This window comes from Calonectris borealis, chromosome 17 (genome assembly GCF_964195595.1).
Source record: "Calonectris borealis chromosome 17, bCalBor7.hap1.2, whole genome shotgun sequence".
Taxonomy (NCBI): domain Eukaryota; kingdom Metazoa; phylum Chordata; class Aves; order Procellariiformes; family Procellariidae; genus Calonectris; species Calonectris borealis.
Window position 1 is genome coordinate 7,298,154 of NC_134328.1, and position 21,435 is coordinate 7,319,588.

The 21,435-nt window shown below is 39.6% G+C and overlaps 1 protein-coding gene across 2 annotated transcripts in view; it reads left to right on the plus strand.

Annotated features, from left to right (window-relative positions):
- The window catches only part of SULF2 (sulfatase 2), a 170,475-nt gene that overhangs the window by 144,676 nt on the left and 4,364 nt on the right, over positions 1 to 21,435 (plus strand). For both annotated transcript variants that reach the window (XM_075166404.1, XM_075166403.1), the window contains 10 exons: positions 4,801 to 5,008; positions 11,296 to 11,539; positions 13,372 to 13,468; positions 15,242 to 15,336; positions 17,948 to 18,007; positions 18,446 to 18,615; positions 19,111 to 19,253; positions 19,474 to 19,597; positions 20,904 to 20,934; positions 21,239 to 21,295. In XM_075166404.1, coding sequence (XP_075022505.1) covers positions 4,801 to 5,008; positions 11,296 to 11,539; positions 13,372 to 13,468; positions 15,242 to 15,336; positions 17,948 to 18,007; positions 18,446 to 18,615; positions 19,111 to 19,253; positions 19,474 to 19,597; positions 20,904 to 20,934; positions 21,239 to 21,295 — 1,229 coding nt within the window. The remainder of the gene's footprint in view (positions 1 to 4,800; positions 5,009 to 11,295; positions 11,540 to 13,371; positions 13,469 to 15,241; positions 15,337 to 17,947; positions 18,008 to 18,445; positions 18,616 to 19,110; positions 19,254 to 19,473; positions 19,598 to 20,903; positions 20,935 to 21,238; positions 21,296 to 21,435) is intronic.

Sequence of the window (21,435 nt, forward strand, 5' to 3'; positions counted from 1 at the left end):
TGAGGAGAGAGGCATCTGTCTGCATGAATCTAAGAGATCCTATACAGAAGACATGAGCCAAGTATTTTCAGTCAGCAAGAACAGAGAAGTAGTAATGTGTGAGACAAACGATGGGAAATTCAAGTTGACTATTTCCCGGAACATGTAACATTTGAGCAGTAGGACAAGCTGCCAGCAAAAGCAGTAGAACTACCTCTTGTAGAGAAGGGGCTTGCGTCTCTCTCTGGATTTTATTGTTTTGTCCTTATTAGCCTAATAAAAAATAACACAAGGAACAAACGACAGCAAAGGAGAAGAGCTAACTAAACTGTAACTTCAACTGGTTCATACTAACTAAACTGTAACTGTACTGTTTCATACAAGAATGAATGTATCCTGACTACTCATAAATCAATTTAGACTGGAAGTTAGAATATTTCTAGCCATTAAAGCAGTTTGTTTTTAGCTCAACCATCCAATGTGGCAGTAAGGATGGGGTTCAGAAAGCATTTGCATAAACTAAAGAAGATGGATATTGCTGAAGTGTTTTTGTCAGGTTGCTGGCAGGGACGGAGGACTTCATTATCCTGCAGAAACTTTGATTCCTAGAACCTATATTCCTAAAACTGTTAGGGAGGGAGCCTTGCTGGCAACTAACTGATCAGACAGTTTCACTTTTCACTTCTCTGTAAAAGGGAATGGAATCTCTTTCGCTTAACAAAAAGAGGAGCTGATGAGACACAGCATGATGATTTAGGGCTCAGCTCTGAAAGCTGTATGTTTCAACTGGAATCTTTTCTTAGCAAGGCTTGTGTGATCAGCCCTTTTCCCCCAAAGAAAACAATGTCAATTGAGGGAGATTCACTGAGGGAAATGAATGAATTGTAGGAAAAAATCCTACAGGGAAGGTCATGGCTATTTATTTCTGGTTGAGGCCTCAAGTAATGACTTTGAATTAACATCTGTGATTGCTGTAGCGGTAAGAAGACATTGATGCACAATAATGCAAAAACCACTTCATGGGAGCTGTGAAGGAAATAATGGGTTTTTGACACACAGAAAAATACAACATGTCTTTTTCTGCTAAGGGGTCATTTGCATTCAAGGTGAATGGTGTTACTGGAGGGAAACAGGGCATCTGTTCAGTCTACAACTACTGCTGTTAAGATTCGTGTTTCATAGATATTGAAGTCCTAATTTACTCCTGTTGGTACATATAGCAGGTAGTTCGGGCTGGAGGGGAGAATATATGTTGCAGACTGTCTTCTCTTTACCTTTGCAGTGTACCTTTGAACAAGATTTCTGTTCAGTAGCACTAATTTCTCCATTAAACTAAAGCCTAGACTCTTCTGCTTTGCGCACAAATAACTGAGTAGCATGTGTTGTGCAGTGGGAGGTAGGGTAGGGGATGGAATAGAAGTGTTAGAACAAGCCCAACACAGTAGGTGGCAGAAAGCACAAGCACAGCAGCTAGCTTGGACTGCCTGAAGATGGTGGGAAATCTCCAGCTGGAACAGCTTTAATGATTAAATGAGGTGTCTGGAGAGTTTTGCACAACGTGAGCTTGATGGACTTCAGGACATATTGCAAAAGCCATTTATTTGATGGCTTGAGTAGCTGTTCTGTAAGGCTTTACAGGAAGAAATACAGGTTCTTCCTTTGGAGTTTTGATATGAGCTGGGATGTAGATTGTGGGGGAGTCTGGGTTTTCTGCTGACTTTTGGTTTGTGTTAAACTGCTCTCCCTTTCAGGACTTAGCTTTTATGAGATATTACAAGCTATAGAACTTGAATTAGGAACACATCTTTTGGCCTAATGAAGAAAAGATATGAAAAGTTGGGGGCAAGTGATGAACTAAGGGTACTTTGTTTTCCTGACTGGTTGAGTTAATCCACTATTTATATGTAATTACGTTTTGCTGCTGGATGGTTATCATTTGTACCTGTGAGCCAAAGTATCTCTGGGGCACTCTGGAGTTCTTCATATATGGATTTAATTACTTAAGTGATTACTTCTTTTAAAATATTTTAGTTGCTTCCAGGGATTGACACAGGTTTCTGCATGATGGTATGCTGTGCACTAGAAACCAATTTAAAATGCCAGAATTCACAATGTTCAAAGCTTCTTGACTGTCAGGCAAGGGTTTTCACAGTTCCCTTGCAATTACTGCCCTTTTTCCCTAAGTTTGAAAACATCCTGTGGAAATGACTGCAACTAATATAGCTGTGATATTGACCTAGAGAATTTGTGTTTGTACTTACAAGCAGACCAAGGGTAAGCTGCTGAATCCCAGAGACATTCACACACATGTCCATATGTCTTTCCGGGAAAAAAGTAAAAGCTTGGGAATTTGTTTTTTTGGGATTTTTTTCCCTCCGCATGTGTTCAATGTTTGCTTCTAAAGTCATTTACATAGTTCTGCACTGCAGTTGTTTAGCAGTGGGCCTGTTAATGCATACAATGTGCCCTTCCAGCAAAGCCTTTAAGATGTTTTCACTGTAGCATACAGCTGCCTTGGAAAGATTTGAACTGCACCAAAAATTAAAGGTTATTTCCAGTTCACCTAGAGGGGAAAAATGAGCATCACTTTCTTGACAGGAGATGAAAGAAATAGAGAAAAAATATTTTTGGGCCACACATCAGAGCACTTATTTACAGTAGTTCTCATCATGGCATTTAACTTGCCCTCTGTTGAATCTTCATTTTGCATGTATCAGACACCTACACCATAGAGCTTTACTGAGCAGAAAATGCAGTTTGTTCATATATTTTCAAAAATAAGATTCAGATGAATTGAAATGGGAAACAGCAACAAACATTTTTACATCTTTTTTATTGTGAAAGAAACCATTGCTTATTCTAATAAAATAACTTTTACTTCAAACCTCAGTCTGTGCATCAATCAAAGTTAGGCATTTATAAAAAATAATAAAAAAAAGACTCAGCAATTTATTCTTCAAAGGTTATTTTTGTTCTACACCCCATCTAGGTAAATGTGTCCTGCTTTACAGATGAACAGTCATGCAAAGGTGTCTGATTCAAATGTCTTATTGCCAGTATCTCTCATTGATTTCCTATGATTCCTTGTGCTGAAAGTTAAGCCAGGTTTATCTGCATCAGTGCAAGGCTTGGATCATACAGGAGGTTGGACACAATACCTGCACCTAACAAGTAATTATAGCTTGGGAGACCTGGCGCCCAATTGTCTGAAGAAATTAGTGGACACACCATAAAACTCTGATCATTTTAAATGAGAGGATCTCCTGTGGACATAGATAAACCCACTGTAACTGGCCATCCAGTTCACTTCTGACTCCTCTTAAATTCTGTATTATAAAAGCACAGTGATACTGTTTTCTTACTTTGCTGTCATGCAAACAATGGAGTGCATTTCAATGGAAAATGTAGGCTTTTTTGTCCTAGCCTGGGTGCATCTCTCTGTGGGAATTGAAGTGATTGAATCTTCCTTGTAGAGCTGCAGGCTGCTGTAAAATGTCATCTCACTTGGGAGCTGTTGCTATTTTTCCTTCTGTTCTTTTATTTGGAAAATTCTCAATATTCTAATGAGTCCTGGAGGCACAGACTTAGGATTTTGTAATAGGGAAAAAGAGGAACACCTCTCAAGACTCAGCAAAAAGCTGAAGTATTTCCGTAAGTCTCTATTTAAAGCAGTAGCAACTGCTACTGGGAGGTTTTTTGATGTATCTCAAAGCCTCGCTCTGTAGCTCGTAGTGTGTTGGTAAATAAAGGAGTAGGTGAAATCATTTTGTGATGTATCTGGGAAGTGGGTAAAACTTCTGTGCCAGATTGAAGGTGGCTAAACTCCCTTACCCTTGGCACAGCTCTGACAGCAGCCCAAAGGGAGCTATAAGCAAGTTAGTTCAGGTTTTGAATAATAGAAGGAATTGGAGATGAGAGATGAGATTTTCTCTGGTTTGAGTGGAAGAGGGAGGGGATTCTCACTTCACAGGCACCCAGTGCAGCTCACCATTGCTAGTCAAGCCCAAGGGTGTTGAACAGGGAAAGCTATTAAGGGAAGCACTCAAGATGGTGATAAACTTGTCTAACTACAGACTTCCATAGCTGATCCAGTCATACGGACCCTTTTAAAGGTTAGTGAAGAGAAATAGGCACTTCTGCAGGACAATCCTTTTTCTTACCTCTTTTATATGGCCACTTTAGGGTGAAGTGAATTATACCCTGGAAGTGACTGTTCCTCCTCTTTGACTGTAGAGTGAGTCTAGATAACCAGCTCAGACCAGATCTTTACAGTAAAAGAATCCACAACTCAGATAAAATCATCCCACCATCAGGCATTTAAACTAGGAAAGAGAAGGAGCCTTCTCTGAAAAGTTTTTTCCCTTCTTGTAGAGTATGAGATAGGGCTGAGATTATATGCAGGCCTGGAGCTTGGTGCTGTTTTAATGGCATAATAGCGGCATAGATTCCTGCCAGCCTGACAGACACACTTGCTGGTAGGCAAGGATTCTTTTCAAACCTGTGGATAAGGCTTGAACGTCCTTGGTTTATGCCACAATTATGCTTCTGAAAGTTGTCACTTGTCACCTCCATGTTTTTAGCTGTAGTAATGATTTTGTTAAGAAATTCCTATTGTTCTGCCTCCAAGAAACAAATGCCAGAGTGTTCCAAATTGTTCCTGTTTTGTCTGAAAACAAAAGATTACAAAAAAATCTGTTTTGGTAGTGGGTGATAGATGAGCCCCAGCTTACTACAATGAGGAATCTCTGATAGATCACTGGAGCCGGCCACTAGACAAAGTACAGTTGGGACAGAGTTTTAATGACCAAATTTTTCTTCCAGAAATGGCAGTGTGTGGAAGATGCCAGTGGAAAGCTCAAGCTACACAAGTGCAAGGGGATGGCGAACTTGGCAGCTGCAGGCAACAGTAAAGGCACCTCCAATATTTTGCCCAAGTATTACAACAGGAATAGTGAAGACTGCAATTGTGAAGAGAATGAATACAAGCTGAGCCACGTCGGACGGAGAAAGAAACTCTTCTCCAAGAAAAGTAAGTGAAACCACTGTACCTTCTGTCTCTGCCTTAGAAAACTGTTATCAGTTTGTTCGCTAACACACATAATTGTCCTGATTTTCATGGGCATTGAATTCTCTCAACATATTTACTGTGTATCTACCTATGAAACAGTGTGCCTCATATTGGACAATCAGATTTGAAAATATCTCTGTCTGTAGGAAGAGGAGTGTTTTGATCCAAAATAGGGTCCTATATTTATGTCTTTCAAAACTGGGAAATGCAGTACATACACTGAAGTGGCAAGTAGCACATCCTTATATAGGCCATGAAACATGAACAGTGTTTTACAGCAAATACTCCGATTTTCAGTAGGTACTGCAATGCTTGGAGCCGTTACTGCAGTAATTTATTTTTAATAAGGATGCGTGTGCTTTGTTACAGAAGCTGCTTGCTTCTAACATCCTTTCCTTGTGCTCAGTCAGCAGAGACAAGGCTGACTTTTAACCAGAGATCGCGTCTAAAGGGGATGACTCTGTTTCTAGTTTCCTTGGCACAGATCAGGTGCTTTTTCAGAAAGCCCATTCCACTGGCTCTGTATTAAACCTTAGTCAGACTAACATCTATATTTGAAGTACGTAGTCTAATTATAGATTAAAGAGGCAAACGGCAGCACAGAATTATTATTCACTTGTAATGTTTCTTTCGTCTCACTCCACAAATACAGAGCCTTAATTATTTAGCAGATTAGTCTTTCTGTATAATGACCTGGCACAAGCTTCAAACAGAGAGTTTAAATTGATTTTCTCCCATTATATTTGCCTTGCAAGCTGATTAGTACCTACTAAGCTAATTTTTAGTTGAAAAAGATTACTGGTTCCAGGATGAAATTACTCAACTATACTTGCTGTTTAAATATGTGGCACAGCAGATAATCTTTAAATAACACTAGAACTTGCAGTTCAATTAACTTTTTTTTTTTAAGTCGCACAGAAGAAAGTTCAGTCATGGGGAGTCAAATAACAGGAGTAGATCGAAGGCACTTAAATAAGAAGAGGAAAACAATTTAAGTGAGGACAACATAATGCTATCTGATAATACTTAACACTTACTTAAGTACTTTTTATCTGTGTCATGCTTCCTAAATATTAACTAATTTTCACAACATCCAGAGGAGGTGGTTAAGTGTATAATTACCTTTAGTTTATGTATGAAGGAGGTTGAGGTAAAAAAAGTGAAGGTTGCTCCCTCTAGCAGAGGGATCGGAATGGTGTTTTTTTCCCTATGTTCTGCTTGGAAGAGGCAGAGTTTATACTATACCCTTCAGCTCACTTGCCTCATTGAACCGTAAGGCATAAACTTCAGCCGCGTAAGATAGGATCTTGACGATCATGTTGCCATTGCTTGTGTCTCAAGTAAAATAACTGACTCCACAGATGCTTTGTTTTTCCCTCTGCCCAAATCCAGAGTGTGCCATACAGTGGAAGAGGTTAGCTTGGACCTATTGACATAGACTCTTTGATTTGGTGTTGGCTATTCTTTTACACGCACTTATCTAATAAATCACACACTGAACACAAATGAGCACAAAGCAATACAAGTCAAGTTAACATACCAAGGTTTTTCTAAACAGCTTACCTAGAAAGCTGGCTCACTGGATTATGAATGGTAAGAGGGTGACATGAATACTGATGATGTATGTTTGGATTTTTATGACTTGTTTCATGAGACTTGGGATAAAGTGCAGTCTGTGCTGGGTTGCATAGCTCTGAGGGCATCTTTGGGGTCTGCTACTCAGAATTTGATGAGTGCATGGGATCATACTGCAGCCCTACTTGAATGCCAGTAAATGCTATTCATCAGATTGAACAATAGCTAAATAGAAAATAGAAGTTTCAAACTGGGCTAGGGTCACGTCCACGTTAATGCTTTAGTTCACAGCAATAGTGTAATTTTGAAGGAAACACCCTGATCACTCCCGTCTGTCATGCACAATAGAGATGGATTTGCAGAGCAATTTGGATGGATTCTAATCTACAGTCATTTGCAGAAAACTAAATTGGATGCCCTGATTCTAGGGTGCATCAAGTGTGTTGCAAACCCTGATGGGGGTATGAGGATTGGTTTTTCAGAAAGATTAAAACCAGTCATGTGTCGTGAGAACATGTGGTCTAAAACACCAGACTAAATTGCTGATAGAGGGACTGGAGCACCAAATGTTTTGATAAAATAGTTACTTTCTAAGGTAGGCATTGTCTAGACCTGTTGTCAGGTGCGCCAGTGCATTTAGCAGGCAACAACATTTTCTAAATTGAGTAAACTCAGTTGCAAAAGAGGGTCATGTCATGTACATGCCATTTGGGCCATGTACAAATACACAACTTGCCTGCAAAGCTTTTACATACTAGAAACACAAAAGCATTCATATTCGGTATATCTGGGTTTGGGTGTCAAGAATATTTGCATTTCTGTGTCCTCTTTATTTTCTTTAGCATGTTTTTATTTTTATAAGAAAGATGAAACAAAGCTTTGCAGTAGGAAGAGAGTTTACAGTAATAGTGAGCTCTTAAAATCTTTGGCTGTGTTGTGGTCTATTATGTTTTTCTTGCTGTGGATTTGATCTCTTCCTCCTGTGATGAACAAGTGCATGTGATTAAAGGAGTTATTAAGCTGCATGTAGAGAAATGATGATAGGCCACACAGATTTGTAAACAGACAGAAGTGTGTACAAAGGGGCTAGTGCATTTTTATTCCAATTTTCATGTCATTCATTTTTCTTTTGAGGTAGTCTCAATACTGGAGCAAAGTGACCTTCTTTGTTATTAAAAAGACCCCCAAACCTGAACATCAGCTACTTTAAAGATAATACATTTGAAATATAATTTTTAATGGCAGTTGTGAGAAACTGGATGTAAGGAAGTTTTTTGCGTTGTTTTTTTTTTCCTCTTTGAAATATCTAAGGACACAGATTCAAAATAAGATCTCTAGAAATCCCTACGTACATAATGCCCAAGAAAAAACACCTCTAAACTTTTTTCCGTATTTCTAGACACTTGAGATATTTTCAAAAATTTGACTTCGAAGTGCCTAATTTTACTTCGGTGTTACAGAAAAAAATGCTTCTTCTCTACAAAATTCTGGAAAATATATAGGCATTACTGGGAAATGTCAAGCAGGAATTCATGAGGCTAGTGGTGCATATTTGACTCGTGGCACATGTAGAAGCAGAATCCTTGCATACTGGCTTATTCTGTCATCATTGTGGTGCTGGAAAATACATCAGATCCAAAATACCTACGTAGAGTAAGCATCAATAGGGAAGACCAGGAGTTCGCTGTCTTCTGCAGTGCTCCCGCTGAGCAGCCATGCTCCTGCTTTGGGGAAATTGCCATACAGTAGTTATAGTTGGTTACAGTCTTCTCAGTTATCCCTGAGAGAACAATCATTTCCAAATGATCTTGGTGTTAAATCATTAATTTGGCTGCTGCAAAATAAGTAATAAGGCTTGAGTGATGAACATGTGAGGAGAGTTAAATGTAAGCCCGAAGGCTGGGCATGTTTATGTCAGATATGACGTTTATGGTTTTATAATACAACATTGCCTTGCTTTATTCAGTTGAATAATAATTTTGGATACTGCAGTTCATGCTTTCACTAGACAATGTTGGAACCTGAGATGCTACCAGAAAATAGTTGTAAAAAATCAGGTGTGTTTGAGTCTCTAGACTGTCTGGGGAAATCTGGAGCAGAACAGTGTACTTCCTTTCCGGCTCCAACGAAGACAAGCATGCTTGTCAAGTGGTCCAAGAAGACACAGCTGGATGAGTGGGGTACTGAAATGTAGTTAGCTTTCTTAGGCTTAAATTTCTCGGGACTCCATTTCCAGACTCAATTCTGAGGATGCAACTTTCCAGCAGTACCATCTATAAGACCTGGCTTCTGTAAGACCAGAGGAAGAGAGGCATCGGGACTCATAGAACTTACCAAAGCTGAAATTAAGTAACTTGAAGAAGGGTGTATAGGTGTTTTGCGCCAAATATTTAACAGCCCTAGATCTACTTTGTGGGTTGTGTAAATGAATTGGAGAGTAAAACTTAAACCTGGGGGAGGATCGACTAATAAGTAATTAGACATTGGTATTTATGCCTGCAGTGCACTTTGCAGGTGGGAGAGCACAGCACAGATGAATATTGATCCTATTAAATATTTTAACCACTTCCTCTGAAAATAATGGAGTTTGGTACTAATCACAGCACTGAGTCAACACTGTGGATAGCATGTTGCAATAAAGCGATACAGTAAGTCGTTTATGAGCTGTCTCACTCCAGACCAATTTGTTCATTGTAAGGCTGGGTTAGTTTGGCTGCAAGGGAGGAGTAACTCCTGGCTTCTAATTGTTCGGGGACATGTGTAGACGACAGTCCCCTGCAGCTATTTGCTGAGGTCCAACATGCTGGATTGGCATATTAGACTTGGAAGTAAGGTAAATTGTTAGTTGGCTGAGCTTAACAAGATGAAATAGGGAACAATTAAAGAAATGGGTGTTTATACTTTGAATATAATTGTTAGGGTGTAGCTCTTTGGAACTTCCTCCTACTTCTGAAAAGATGGGAGTTTCCTTCTCATTTAGTCAAACGTTTCCTGAACGGGTGCCTGAAATAGGGTTGGTCTTTTGGGTTTGTTTTTTTCCCTTCGGCAGTGACTCACCTGGCTTAATATCAGCAATAAACTTTGAACCACAGGTGGAAAATGGGCAAAGCCAGACAATCCAGCTGGTATTCTACTTTCTGTGTGTGGTGCTGACAAGAATATAGTGCTTGGACCAGTTTCAGGTGGGAGGAGATGTTTATTTCTCTTCCCACAGTCTGCAAAATGGCTTTTGAGACTTTGCGATCCATTTGGAATTAACGTAAGGCTTCTTGAAAAAAGTCACTCTGCGTTAATGCCAAAGCATGCCGATTGACATGAATATTTGTCAATTTTGGTTGTTCTATTGTCCCATTCCTTTTTTTTCCCTGCTAGTTTTGCTGTGGAGATTATCCCATAGAGAAAGTTGGTTTTTCTATGGAGCTTGGGATTGCAAGAAAGATTGGTCTTCTCATTTGGCACATTGGTTGAGTTTTCCCCTTCTCAGGTTGCAGAAGGAGGTCCCGTTCTTGTGAGATGTGCTGTGTGTTTCAGCTCTGTGTAAAGGAGAGGTAACTGGAGGAGCCAAGGGACTTGATTGTTTCCAGTAATGTCATAGGTGACTCCAACCCTCCTATACAGAGCAAAGACTCAGGCACTGGGCAGGGAGAAGAGAGGCTATGGTACTTAGGTTGTACATTTTTCTCAAGGCATGAGATGATTATGCTTAGTGCAATGAGTGACTCTCAGCAGTTGTTGGCAGTAAGCAGGAGATATGGTCAGAGGTGGACCCCATCATACAGTAGGGAAGTTCAGATATAGATTTAGACTCCATAACTAGGATATATTTGTGCCATTCTAGATCAAACAGAAGAAGAGCTCTGGGGATTTGGGCCAGGACAGAGAACTTTGGAAAGCAGTAATGGTGAAAAGATCAATGAGAATCTCATACTGCGTAGCGACAATTCGTAGTAAATGTTTCGGTTTGCCTTTGGGCTGCAAACGCAGAAGCAAAGTCTGAGGGAGCGCATAGTACTGGAGGGTGGTGCTTCGTGTAGAAACTCACTGACTGGTCTGCACATCAGGAAAATAATTGCAAAGAAAAGAATTAAATGTGGATAAAAGTAAAGATTCAGATATTAAACCCTCCTGAAAAAATCAAGCATCTTACCTTGAAGAATGAGCATAGAATTGAGACAAGGCTCAGGCTGAACAGTGGGAATACTTGGGACAGCTGCAGGAAGTGTTGCAGGAACCCTAGCAGTGGAGCATTGTACGGTGGACAGTAGAAAACAATAGAGAACTAGTCTGTAAGGATGACTTAAGACCTTGCTGTCGTGAACTGTCATGGTTAGTTTTTAAGGTCTTGCTGCCATCTAGTGACTCTTGAGGGGAAGAGCAGAGTCTCTTTGAATAAGCTGCAAAGGGATACTGGACAAGTACATTTTGTTTCCCCTCTGCCATCCTTGTGCGTTTGCATTATATCAGCCCTCTCTCTCATGCCTTAACGTATCCATCTATCCATGCAAAAGGTAATGAAGCTGCAGCTCTGAGGACAGCTGCAACAAACACCATTTGTCATCCAGTTAATTCCAAATGTATGGGCTGTTTTTTTCTCCCAAGAACCACGAAGAGGACCAAATTGTAACATCACTGTTTCTCCCCCTCTTAATCCTTTCACTTCCTTTTCCATGCAGAATATAAACCAAGCTATGTCCGGAATCGCTCTATCCGTTCTGTATCTGTTGAGCTGGATGGAGCCGTTTATAACTTGGGTTTAGAGGATGGATACCAACCTGTCTTACCAAGAAACATCACCAAGCGGCACAAAGTGCAGAGGGCTATTCTTCGTGAGGAGGAAAATAAAGACATGGGGGAATACAGTGGCACTGGTGGCATTGCAGAGTATACAGCCCCTAATCTAATAAAAGTGACTCACAGGTGAGTGCACGTGGTATATTTCTAAAAGCTTTTGCTACTTAAATGGCAGCTTTACATAAATGGGTGTGATAACTTGTGATAAGTATATTGTGTCCCTTTTGGATACCCAGTCTAGCTTCATTAAAATTCTTATTCTCATCTGTACAACAGCTTTTGGTTTTGTTTTAGTTTTGTCATGTACAGAGGGGCACGAACCTGCTGAAGAACTACAGCAGTGCTTTTATGTCTTCTGCACTTTGGAGACAGTAATCGCTGATCGGTGCATGTTTCCAGTCAGGACAAGCAAAACTGTTTGCAACAGTTGTGTGTACACCTGTGTGAAACCAGGAAAGGCTCTGCCCATGGAAATCTCAGTGTGCAGCGAGTAACCTGGCCTGTCAGAAGACCAAAGGCTCTAATTGCAATATGACCTGGTTTCATGTCGTTGGTTGCTTTGTATTTCAAACACCAAGTCAGTCCTAAGGGAGGGAGCAGCCTCTCGGAGCTTTCTGTAGCCAGTGCTAGGAACGGAAAACCTGTATTATGAATAAAGTTGCATGGACCAGGAGCACTGGGAAATGGAACGTATTGAGGGAATCGTCTGGGCACTCTAATAGCTAAAAATCTCTTCCTCAGTGTGCAAGTCGAGGGACTGATGATGTATCTTCAACTGTACTTAATTAGTTTAGCCACCATTTCCGCTTGTGAATTATCAGGAAATCCACCAATCATTATTGATTACATGCATTAAATTGTTTAATGACTAGCTCATGTAAACATGCATGAGCCAGTTAGCTGCTGTTGAAATCTGTGGTTTCATTTGACTATTGTTTACAGGGTTAGAGACTCGCTAATACGAGAAAACGTAGCTAGGTTGACATCAGAGAATTGTGCCCTCTTACCCCAGCTCTCATGAATGTTCAGGACCCATAAATCACTATTTGTGCTTTTCTTCTGGAAACAAGTTAAATTGATTTTTGCTGCCTTATTTGGTGAATCCCAAATCCATACAAGGAACTGTCAGGAACGTTGTGCATAATTCATGAGGAGTCCCCAGGAACACTAGCAGAGAAGAAGGCAGTGGGACAACATGCATGAGGTAGTTAAAAGAAAATAAAGCAGTATTGAAAATACTCAGCTTTAATTTAAACAAGCATTCAAAAATGACTACATGGTATTTGTTGACCCCTAATAAACTTCTCAGGTAAATCTGTCACGCATTTGTCTGTTTGTTTTTGAAAGAATTTTAAAACATGGATTGCATTAGAAGTTAGTGAAACATAAGCACTTAAAATTGTCAGAGGGTATTTTGCCTTTGAAGTCAGAAAGATATCTTTGAAAAATTTTATCCGTTTTGCAGAAATCAGCAAAATGTCTTTGTGGTCGTCCCCCCCCCCTTTTCTTTATGGTGTAGTAATACATCTTACTTTATCCTTGCCCCTATCCCCGTATCACTTAATTATGCATTGGGAAATTGCTTCTGAGTAATGCTTTCTGTGCTTGCTAGTTAGTAGGGATTATTTATGTAGACAGCCTAATGAATAAGCAAGAACTCTGTGCAGCACAATTTACATACAGAAATTAAACAGTCAACAGGTTCTGCTTGATAGCAATATTCTCCTTGAATTTTTCTACTTCTGAAAAATTTCCATGCCAACTCAAGCCCAAACTTCTTTCCTGGCTCATAGCACACTCTTCTTCTCTTGAATGAACATTGTTTTTTTGAATTCTGCATGTCATTTCCAATCTGGCTTCTCATCTGTCCTGGAGTTGTGTTATTAAAACCAGCTGTTTGCATTGCTCTGTATGTGTGTATCGACTATAATAAACACTGTTTGCTTTCCCATGCCAAGGTGCTATATACTGGAGAATAATACCATTCAGTGTGACACAGATCTGTACAGGTCCCTGCAAGCTTGGAAGGACCATAAACTTCATATTGACCACGAGGTCAGTGATGTTATCAGTCATGCGTTTTCAGTGTGTGTGTTTAGCATGGTTTTCTGTGGGCTGATAGGATCATGCTGACTGTGTTTGTGTCTGTCTGCCTCTGCGTGTCTGTGTCCCTCCCTGGAACCTTTTGAACTTGCTGGCTGATTTCAGGAGAGATCTTTCAGAGATAATTAAGTTATTACAAGTTTGTGAAGACAAGATGCTTGAGTGGAGGAGAGAACCGCAACTGAAGCGACTGCTGAGAAATATCATAAGCCTTATGAAATAAATGATTTATAAGTGTCCCCATCCTGGGAAAAAATTTCATCTGGATCTTATTCACATCTTATTAGCCGGGCTCCCCAATGTACCTCTCAAAAAGAGGCCTTCAACTGTCAAACATAAGACCAAGGAAAACTGAGCTTCATTAGTTTTCATGCTTCTAGAATTATTTATTTTGCTTGCTTGTGTCTAACCCTTGCACCTTGGAATTGAATTTGTTTTCCTTTGGCTTGTGGATATGAAGAACCTGGAGATAATTTGCCCTAGGAAATTTGCCTATAAAACTTAATCTGACATTTTTGTCAGATTCTTATATTGAAGAATATAAGCTCAAACCCTTCACACATGTTGTGTATGAAAGAGGCAGTCTTCTAAGGACCAGGTAATGGTGGAACAAATGCCAAAGAGAAGCATAAAGAAAGGACCTCCTGTAATCTCTTACCAAATTACATGAATTCACAGCAAAGTCCTATATAAGAACTTTTGGCCGCCTTTTATGGTACAGATTGATACATAGCAAGGCAGATAGATACTGAAAAACTTACTAGCTCTGACAGGATTAAAAAAGGGCAATTTCAGTATCACCATACTCTTCTAATTCTTTTTTCTTCAGAAAATGTAGGCTATATGGAGTGCCAAAGAAAATGAGAGCTTGGTTCTGTCCTGTTGTGTTTCTGATTTAGGGTCACAGGGCTGGATTCTTTGTGTATTTTTCTTGAACACTCTGTCCTGTTTATGCTTCAGCAGCCATGTGCTTCCACTAGACTTATGGTCACTGATGTCTAATGGTAGTTTTGCAGTGACTTTATTGTTCACACTGGATTACTTTGTTTTTTCTGCTGTGTAAAGAACGGAGGTAGAAGCCTGCAATACCCATCTGAGTGGAAATGGGCCACGCTGTGTGTGAGCTAGACTGAACAAAAGCAGGAGTTTCATTTACAGAAGAAAAAAAAAAAGGCGGTTAAAAATAAACCATGTGGGTGGCACAATTAACTGCTAATCCATATCCCATGTGGCCAGACGTTGCTAAAGACCGCCATGCAAAATGACGGAGCGTTGCTGCTTTTCGTTTTCAGAAGCTCTGAAGAGGGGACTTCAGAGCACTCCCTCCCCATCTCCTTCTCAGGTTCGGAACAGGCTGAAATTTAAGGGCTTCATTTTCCTTTGAGGAACCTTTCTCCCCTTGCAAATGGGCTGTAGAGCACAAGAGGAGAAATCACAATGGAACCAGGAGCGGTTGTCTACCCGAGGCTGTGTGCCCCCCATTTCCCCAGTGCCACATTGCACTTTCACATTCATTAATCAAAGCAGGCCAACTACCAGCGAGCTTTCCTCCTGCTGTTGTTTCCTTTTGGAAAGGTAGAGAATCTGAAAATGCTTGTTAGTGGTGGGAGTCACGGGAGGTGTAGTGAAAAGGAAGCATTTGGTGACAATAGAATGGGTTTGAGAAGGTTAGAATAAGACTAAATCATGCTGTATTTTTTTAATTTGTATCTTTACTTTTTTTAGATTGAAACTTTGCAAAATAAAATAAAAAACCTGAGGGAGGTGAGAGGCCATCTGAAGAAGAAGCGACCTGAAGAGTGTGATTGTAACAGGATAAGGTATTTCTTGTGTACTTCAGGGTAATTATTTGTAGTGTGCAACTGTAGCTGATTTATGTCTTCACAGGAGAGACCAGAATCTGTTTTGTTAAGTGGTTGCTTACTCTTGTATAACACTTTCTGGGGGAGTTGGACTTCTGCAGAAGTCCAAGGCCCACCTTCTGCCAGGCAGGAGTTTAATTGCCTCTGTGTCAAGCGGTGATGGTGTAACAGGACATGTAACATGGCTTATAAACCAGTTAGTTATGCCCTTGTGCTGAAGATGCTGCTATTAGACACCAGAGTTTAATATTTTAAACTGCAGGCTTTTTTCTGAAAACTTGCTTTCCACAAGGGCAAATTGTCAATATGGTGCAGTGTTACACAAGTCTATTTTAAAAAGAATAGTGTGTAAAGTGTATGGAATAATAGGGTGGGGAGATGAGAGAATTTCTTCCTATTCAGTTTCTTCAAGGCTGGATGTATTATCTTATAGGATGCAATCACTGCAATATTTCACAGTTATGCCAGGTGGGAGAAGCAAGAATTTAACAGTTGGTGCAGAGTAACCTTATTTTTGTAACCACCACTGACTTAGTGCACCTGATCTTTTTGTTCGCGAGTGCAGATTATTTGTGTATTTTAAGTGCAACAGGCAATACTAAAACAGTGATTATGCATTAAGGTCTCTGCATAGTTGGTTTCTCATATAGCCAGATATTTGCAAAATGCCCATGGATTGTATGGAAAGAAGGTTCACCTGAATCCTTCTGGGAAGCAAGCAAGCTCTTGCTCTGCAAATAAGCACAGCAGAAAATCTTTCAAAATCAAATATTAACCCAAACACAATTTGCCCCTGAGAAAGCTGTTCAGAAAGAAACCAGGAGCAGCTGCTCCTGATGATGGTGGTGACAGAGCAATCTCTGAGGCTGCCGTGAGCCAGATGTCACCAGGAGTACAGCAGCCACAGTGGCAGTAGCAGTACAGGTATCGTAAAGAAAGCTGTACTTGAACATACTCAAAAACACAAGGCAGCCATGCTATTATCTGTGGCTAAAGCAGCTTTAACTAAGTAGCCTCTATGAGAGGGTATGGATGATACTTCTCTGTCTCATTGGTATAACGGAATGAGGTTTTGAGCATAACAAATCCTTGGAGGCACAACATACTTTATAGACATGAGGTACATAGTTGTCGTGGCCCATGTGGATTCTGCAGCATAGCTTCAGCAGCAGATGACTAAAATACAGAGAACATCAATTTCTTGGGTTATGTCAACCCATACGTGGAACCCATGGCAAAGAGTGTTTAAAATGAAACCAGTATCATTCTAAAATGGCAAATCCCCCCCAAAAAAAAGTTTATAATCCACTGCTTTCAAAACTGATGTTAACAACTGAGTTTATTTGATGTATACTGTAACGATGAAGGTATTTTATTAGTGAATGTTTTATAGTAAATGTATAGAATGTTATATTTTTCAGGCCCAATATAGGAAACACTTATATTTGTGCATAGCATTATTCAAATGAATAATCCCACTGAAATCAATGACGTTAATAATCTGAGTTATATATGTTTAAGTGTTTGCAGAATTGCATTGAATTAGGATTTAGGATTTAGCATTTAGGATTAGTTAACGAAACATGCAGTGTCTGTGCAAGATAAAAAAATTGACTGGAGATAGATAGTTCTTTAATAATTTTATTTTGTTACTTTGCTATAAGGATTAAATTTATTAAAGCTCCCAGTAGCATTAATAATTTAAAAGATTTGTTTTGTTTTGAAGGGAATTTTGGTGTGACAACTTAATTCTGATGTACTGCTTAGAAAATAACATCTATTGAACTTTGTTTGTCTTCGGTGATTTGTGGGGATAGTAACATTATCAGTCATAAAATATTGCCATTGACTAAGGCTGTTCTGGCTTTTTTTAACTTTGCAAACTACACAGAAAGGAAATTTCTGCAAAATCTTGTAAGAGTTTCTGGAGACAGAGCCAAAACAGTAGAGCCACCCAGCTAGAATGTATATGTCTGCTTACACTTTCAATATCTCGGAATATATTAGACACTGCTATTGCTGGGACAGTTCCATGCATCTTGTTAACGTTTTCCTGGAACTTCTAGCCAGTAACAATGGAGGAAAAAACCCAACTCTACAAAGTACAACTGGTATTTAAATTCTTTCATTCAGAACGAAAACGACAGGAAAGCGGTATATGCTTGTCCTCTTATCATCTGAACAAATCAGTGAATATTCAGTTGAAGAAATGTTGTAATTGAATTATAAGTCTATTGATTTTATCTGCCCCGTGTAGGGAAACAAGAACTAATGACAACTAACATTGAAAATTGTAGCTGGAATAATCTGTGGCTACATCTTGCAACACAGTGTTAGAGCACCAGATGTCACTACGCACAAATGATCTAAGAAAGAAAGAGGCGCAACAGGGCTCAGAAGTGCCTGACCCAGTCTAGCAAGGCTGCTTTGTATTCACCGCAGACATGAATAAATTGAAGGGAGAAGTGACACTGGATTAAATCTGCTTCAGATCCAGTATGGAAGTGTGGTATGAACAGGAGCAATTGTCTTTCTGTTGTTCATCAACAATGCTGTTCTTATTTTCCAGTTACCATTCAAAACACAAAAGCAAACTGAGGCACAAGGGATCTAGTCTTCATCCTTTCAAGTAAGTGAAGGCCTGTTCCTTTGAAAGAGGAAACGCAAAGACGTTAACGTTTGGTCCATGCACACCAGTTACAAACTATACAAAAGTAGCAGCATTTCATTTATTCTGTATTAAGAAGAATAAACACACAGACACCTGGGCAAGGAACTAAGCCCATGTTGAAATGCTTGTAAAGTCGAGGTAAGGTTCCTGGTTTGGGAGGTGTCACATCACAGACTTCAGGCAAGCCTATAAACCCCTTCGGCTTCATTTTTTTTTTCAGTGACACTGAACTGCAAAAAATTATATCCAGAGACATTTGGAAGAGAAGGCATTTAATTAAAAAACACCGGTTATTTCTTTCCCTCAAAGCAGCTTATTTTATTAGCTGCTTCACTTTTTTTTAGGTGTGTTCAAGTATAACAGAGTCTGCATGACCCTAATGTTTCATGTGTGCAGGAAAGCCCTACAGGAGAAAGACAGGCTGTGGCTGCTTCGAGAGCAAAGACGAAAGAAGAAACTGCGCAAACTGCTTAAGAGAATAAAAAATAACGACACGTGCAGCATGCCTGGTCTGACCTGCTTCACCCATGACAACCAACACTGGCAAACTGCTCCCCTGTGGACACGTAAGGATACTTTAAATAATGGTTAGGCGGGTACTGGCTAGGCTGGGCTAGGATTCTGGGTTACTAGAAGTTACCAATACCATGAGTTATGTAGCCAAAGCTACGCAGCCTTCCTCATACTAAATAATCTCTGTTTCAGTGTTGGCATTTTCTTTGCACAAAAGACAAGGGAGTTAAAAACAAAAACAACTGCATATAAAAAGCTACAGATATTGTGTACAGTACAATTATGTGTAGTATCTCACCATCTGGAATGTTTCCCACCCAGAGAAGACAGGCAAAGCAACTAGCCAAGATGTTGCTTAAATTAGCCATGTCGTGTGGGTTAGGTATGCATAGAACAAGAAGCTGATGCTGGAAGGCATTCTCTGCTTTAGAGCTCAGGAGTCAGACAGAGTAACTGACTATGAATAAAGTAATAGCATAAACAGAGAGCAATAAAAAGTGCTGAAGACAGCACCATGTAGCTTATGTCTTTATAACTTCAATTTGCAGTGGGACCTTTCTGTGCCTGTACCAGTGCCAACAACAACACATACTGGTGTTTGAGGACAATCAATGAGACCCACAACTTCCTGTTTTGTGAATTTGCTACTGGATTTTTGGAGTATTTTGATCTCAATACCGATCCATATCAGGTACCTGATCATAGAACAGCTCTAGAAATACATCATTGTTCCTTATTGATGATAAATTGAAGTAGCGCAGTATTGGTGCAGGATGTAAATAAGGCTTAAATCATTTAACGTAGTATCATTTGGCTTCTTTCCTGTTACAAATAAACCGCGTGTATTCCATATATTAAAGTTACCAAACTACAGAGCAACAGTTACTAACAAGAACCCCTGTTTATTGCAGCTAATTAATGCAGTGAATACGCTAGATAGAGATGTTCTCAATCAACTGCACGTCCAGCTCATGGAACTTAGAAGCTGCAAAGGGTATAAACAATGCAATCCAAGAACTAGGAACATGGATCTAGGTAAGTGCCTCTCCTATTACACTCAAAAACTCCCCCAAAGAAACAGGGCTCTTACTTACCATTATGAAACTTGTATCAGTCAAAAGGATTTTAGTATTTATTTATACTAGTAATGTCCTGCTGAGGCTGATGGCTGCACGCTCAAATTTTTATATTTGTTCAATTTGTGTTATGTAATGTTACTTAAATGAAGAATGATACTTAAATAGTATAGTGAGGAGTATTGCTGGGGGGATGGAGGGGAAGGAGATGAGGAAGGAACAAAACTGGTGAAAGAGGGAAAGAATACCCTAACAGCCACTACCAAGCTCATAGGACAACTCAAGTTGGAAGGGACTTCTGGAGTTCATCTAGTCCAAACTTCTGCTCAACGCAGGGTCAGCTGTGAGGTCAGACCAGGTTACGCAGGGGTTTACGCAGTCAGATCTTGAAAACCTCCAAGAATGGAGACTGCACAACCTCTCTGGGCAACTGGTTTAGCAGTCGAGTTTCAGCATTCCAACTGAAAGCATAATTTTTAGAAACAGTTCTTTAGAGACAGTGCAGCCCATGCAGCCTTGCAGTAAACTGGCTTAAAAATAACTTTAACTTCAAAAAGGACGCTAGTGCTTAAGCTGCTCAGTTTTCCCCTACCCGTGTTACTGCAAGGTAGTTGTGAAATAACAGCACATCTAAAAAGGGGGGGTGCATTATGCTACCAAAAGATATACTCTTGTAACTATGGATTTAAATTCCAAAAAGCAAAATGGGTCTCTACTCTTGTTCTAGGTTAGTTTCATCATTTTCTATCCCTTATATTTTCTCTGGATCTACTCAATGGATCTGGTTTTTATACTGCTTGTGATTATTTTTAATGTTTAATGATGATAGCAAACGAAAAGATACAGTTACTTGTATTTCTTCTTTTTAAATTGCATTTCTTATACCCCTTAGTAAAGTTGACATAAGAAATGCTATTTTTAAAAATGTATACCTTGAAGACACCTACCCCAAAAATACTGTTACCTACCTGAGTCCACCAAAGCCCAAAATACTATTTCAGGTCTTATTTAGTACACTGCACCACATAGAACTGTACTTTTTGGAATCAACAGGTTTTGGCATTTAAATACACCACTGAAGGACATTTACAGAAAAGTTTCAAAGGTATCTATCACCGATTTTACCTAGAAGCTTCAGTTAATATATATGGCAATACATATTAATCTGTTAATATTCGTAGGTCTTTTTTTAAATTGTGCCTTACCTGATACCTTATTTTGTTGCAGGCAATGGTTAGTAACACTGTTCATTTTTCCTCATCTAGGACTTAAAGATGGAAGCTACGAGCAGTACAGGTACATTTAAAAAAAAAAAAGTTAAATTGTTGTTCTTAAATACTACATTCATGCTAAAGGAGTTAGCAGTGTGGGATTGGGAACCACATGGACAGACACTGCCTGGAATAGCATTTGCAAGATCTTTCCATCCCAGTTACTTTAAAATGCTGGAGCTATTTCTATTTCAACGTTACAGCATGTTCTAATCTTTGTAGTCAAAATTCAGGCTAAACTCTTCTCCTTCCTCGTCTTTCAGACTGTAGTGCTGGTGGTTTTCTTGGTGATGGTTAACTTTTTTCTCCTTTTGCTGCTTGAAAATTAGGCAGTTTCAGCGTCGAAAGTGGCCAGATGTGAAGAGACCATCATCTGCCAAGTCACTGTGAGTTGGGAGCAGTTCACAAAAACCTTTTACCTACCTTTCTTTCCTTCACTTCTCTTTTTGCATGTAGCACCTTCTTTAACATCATCACCTATTCTCATGGAATGCTTAAGTGGGAAGTGCTCTAAATTATGCAAGAA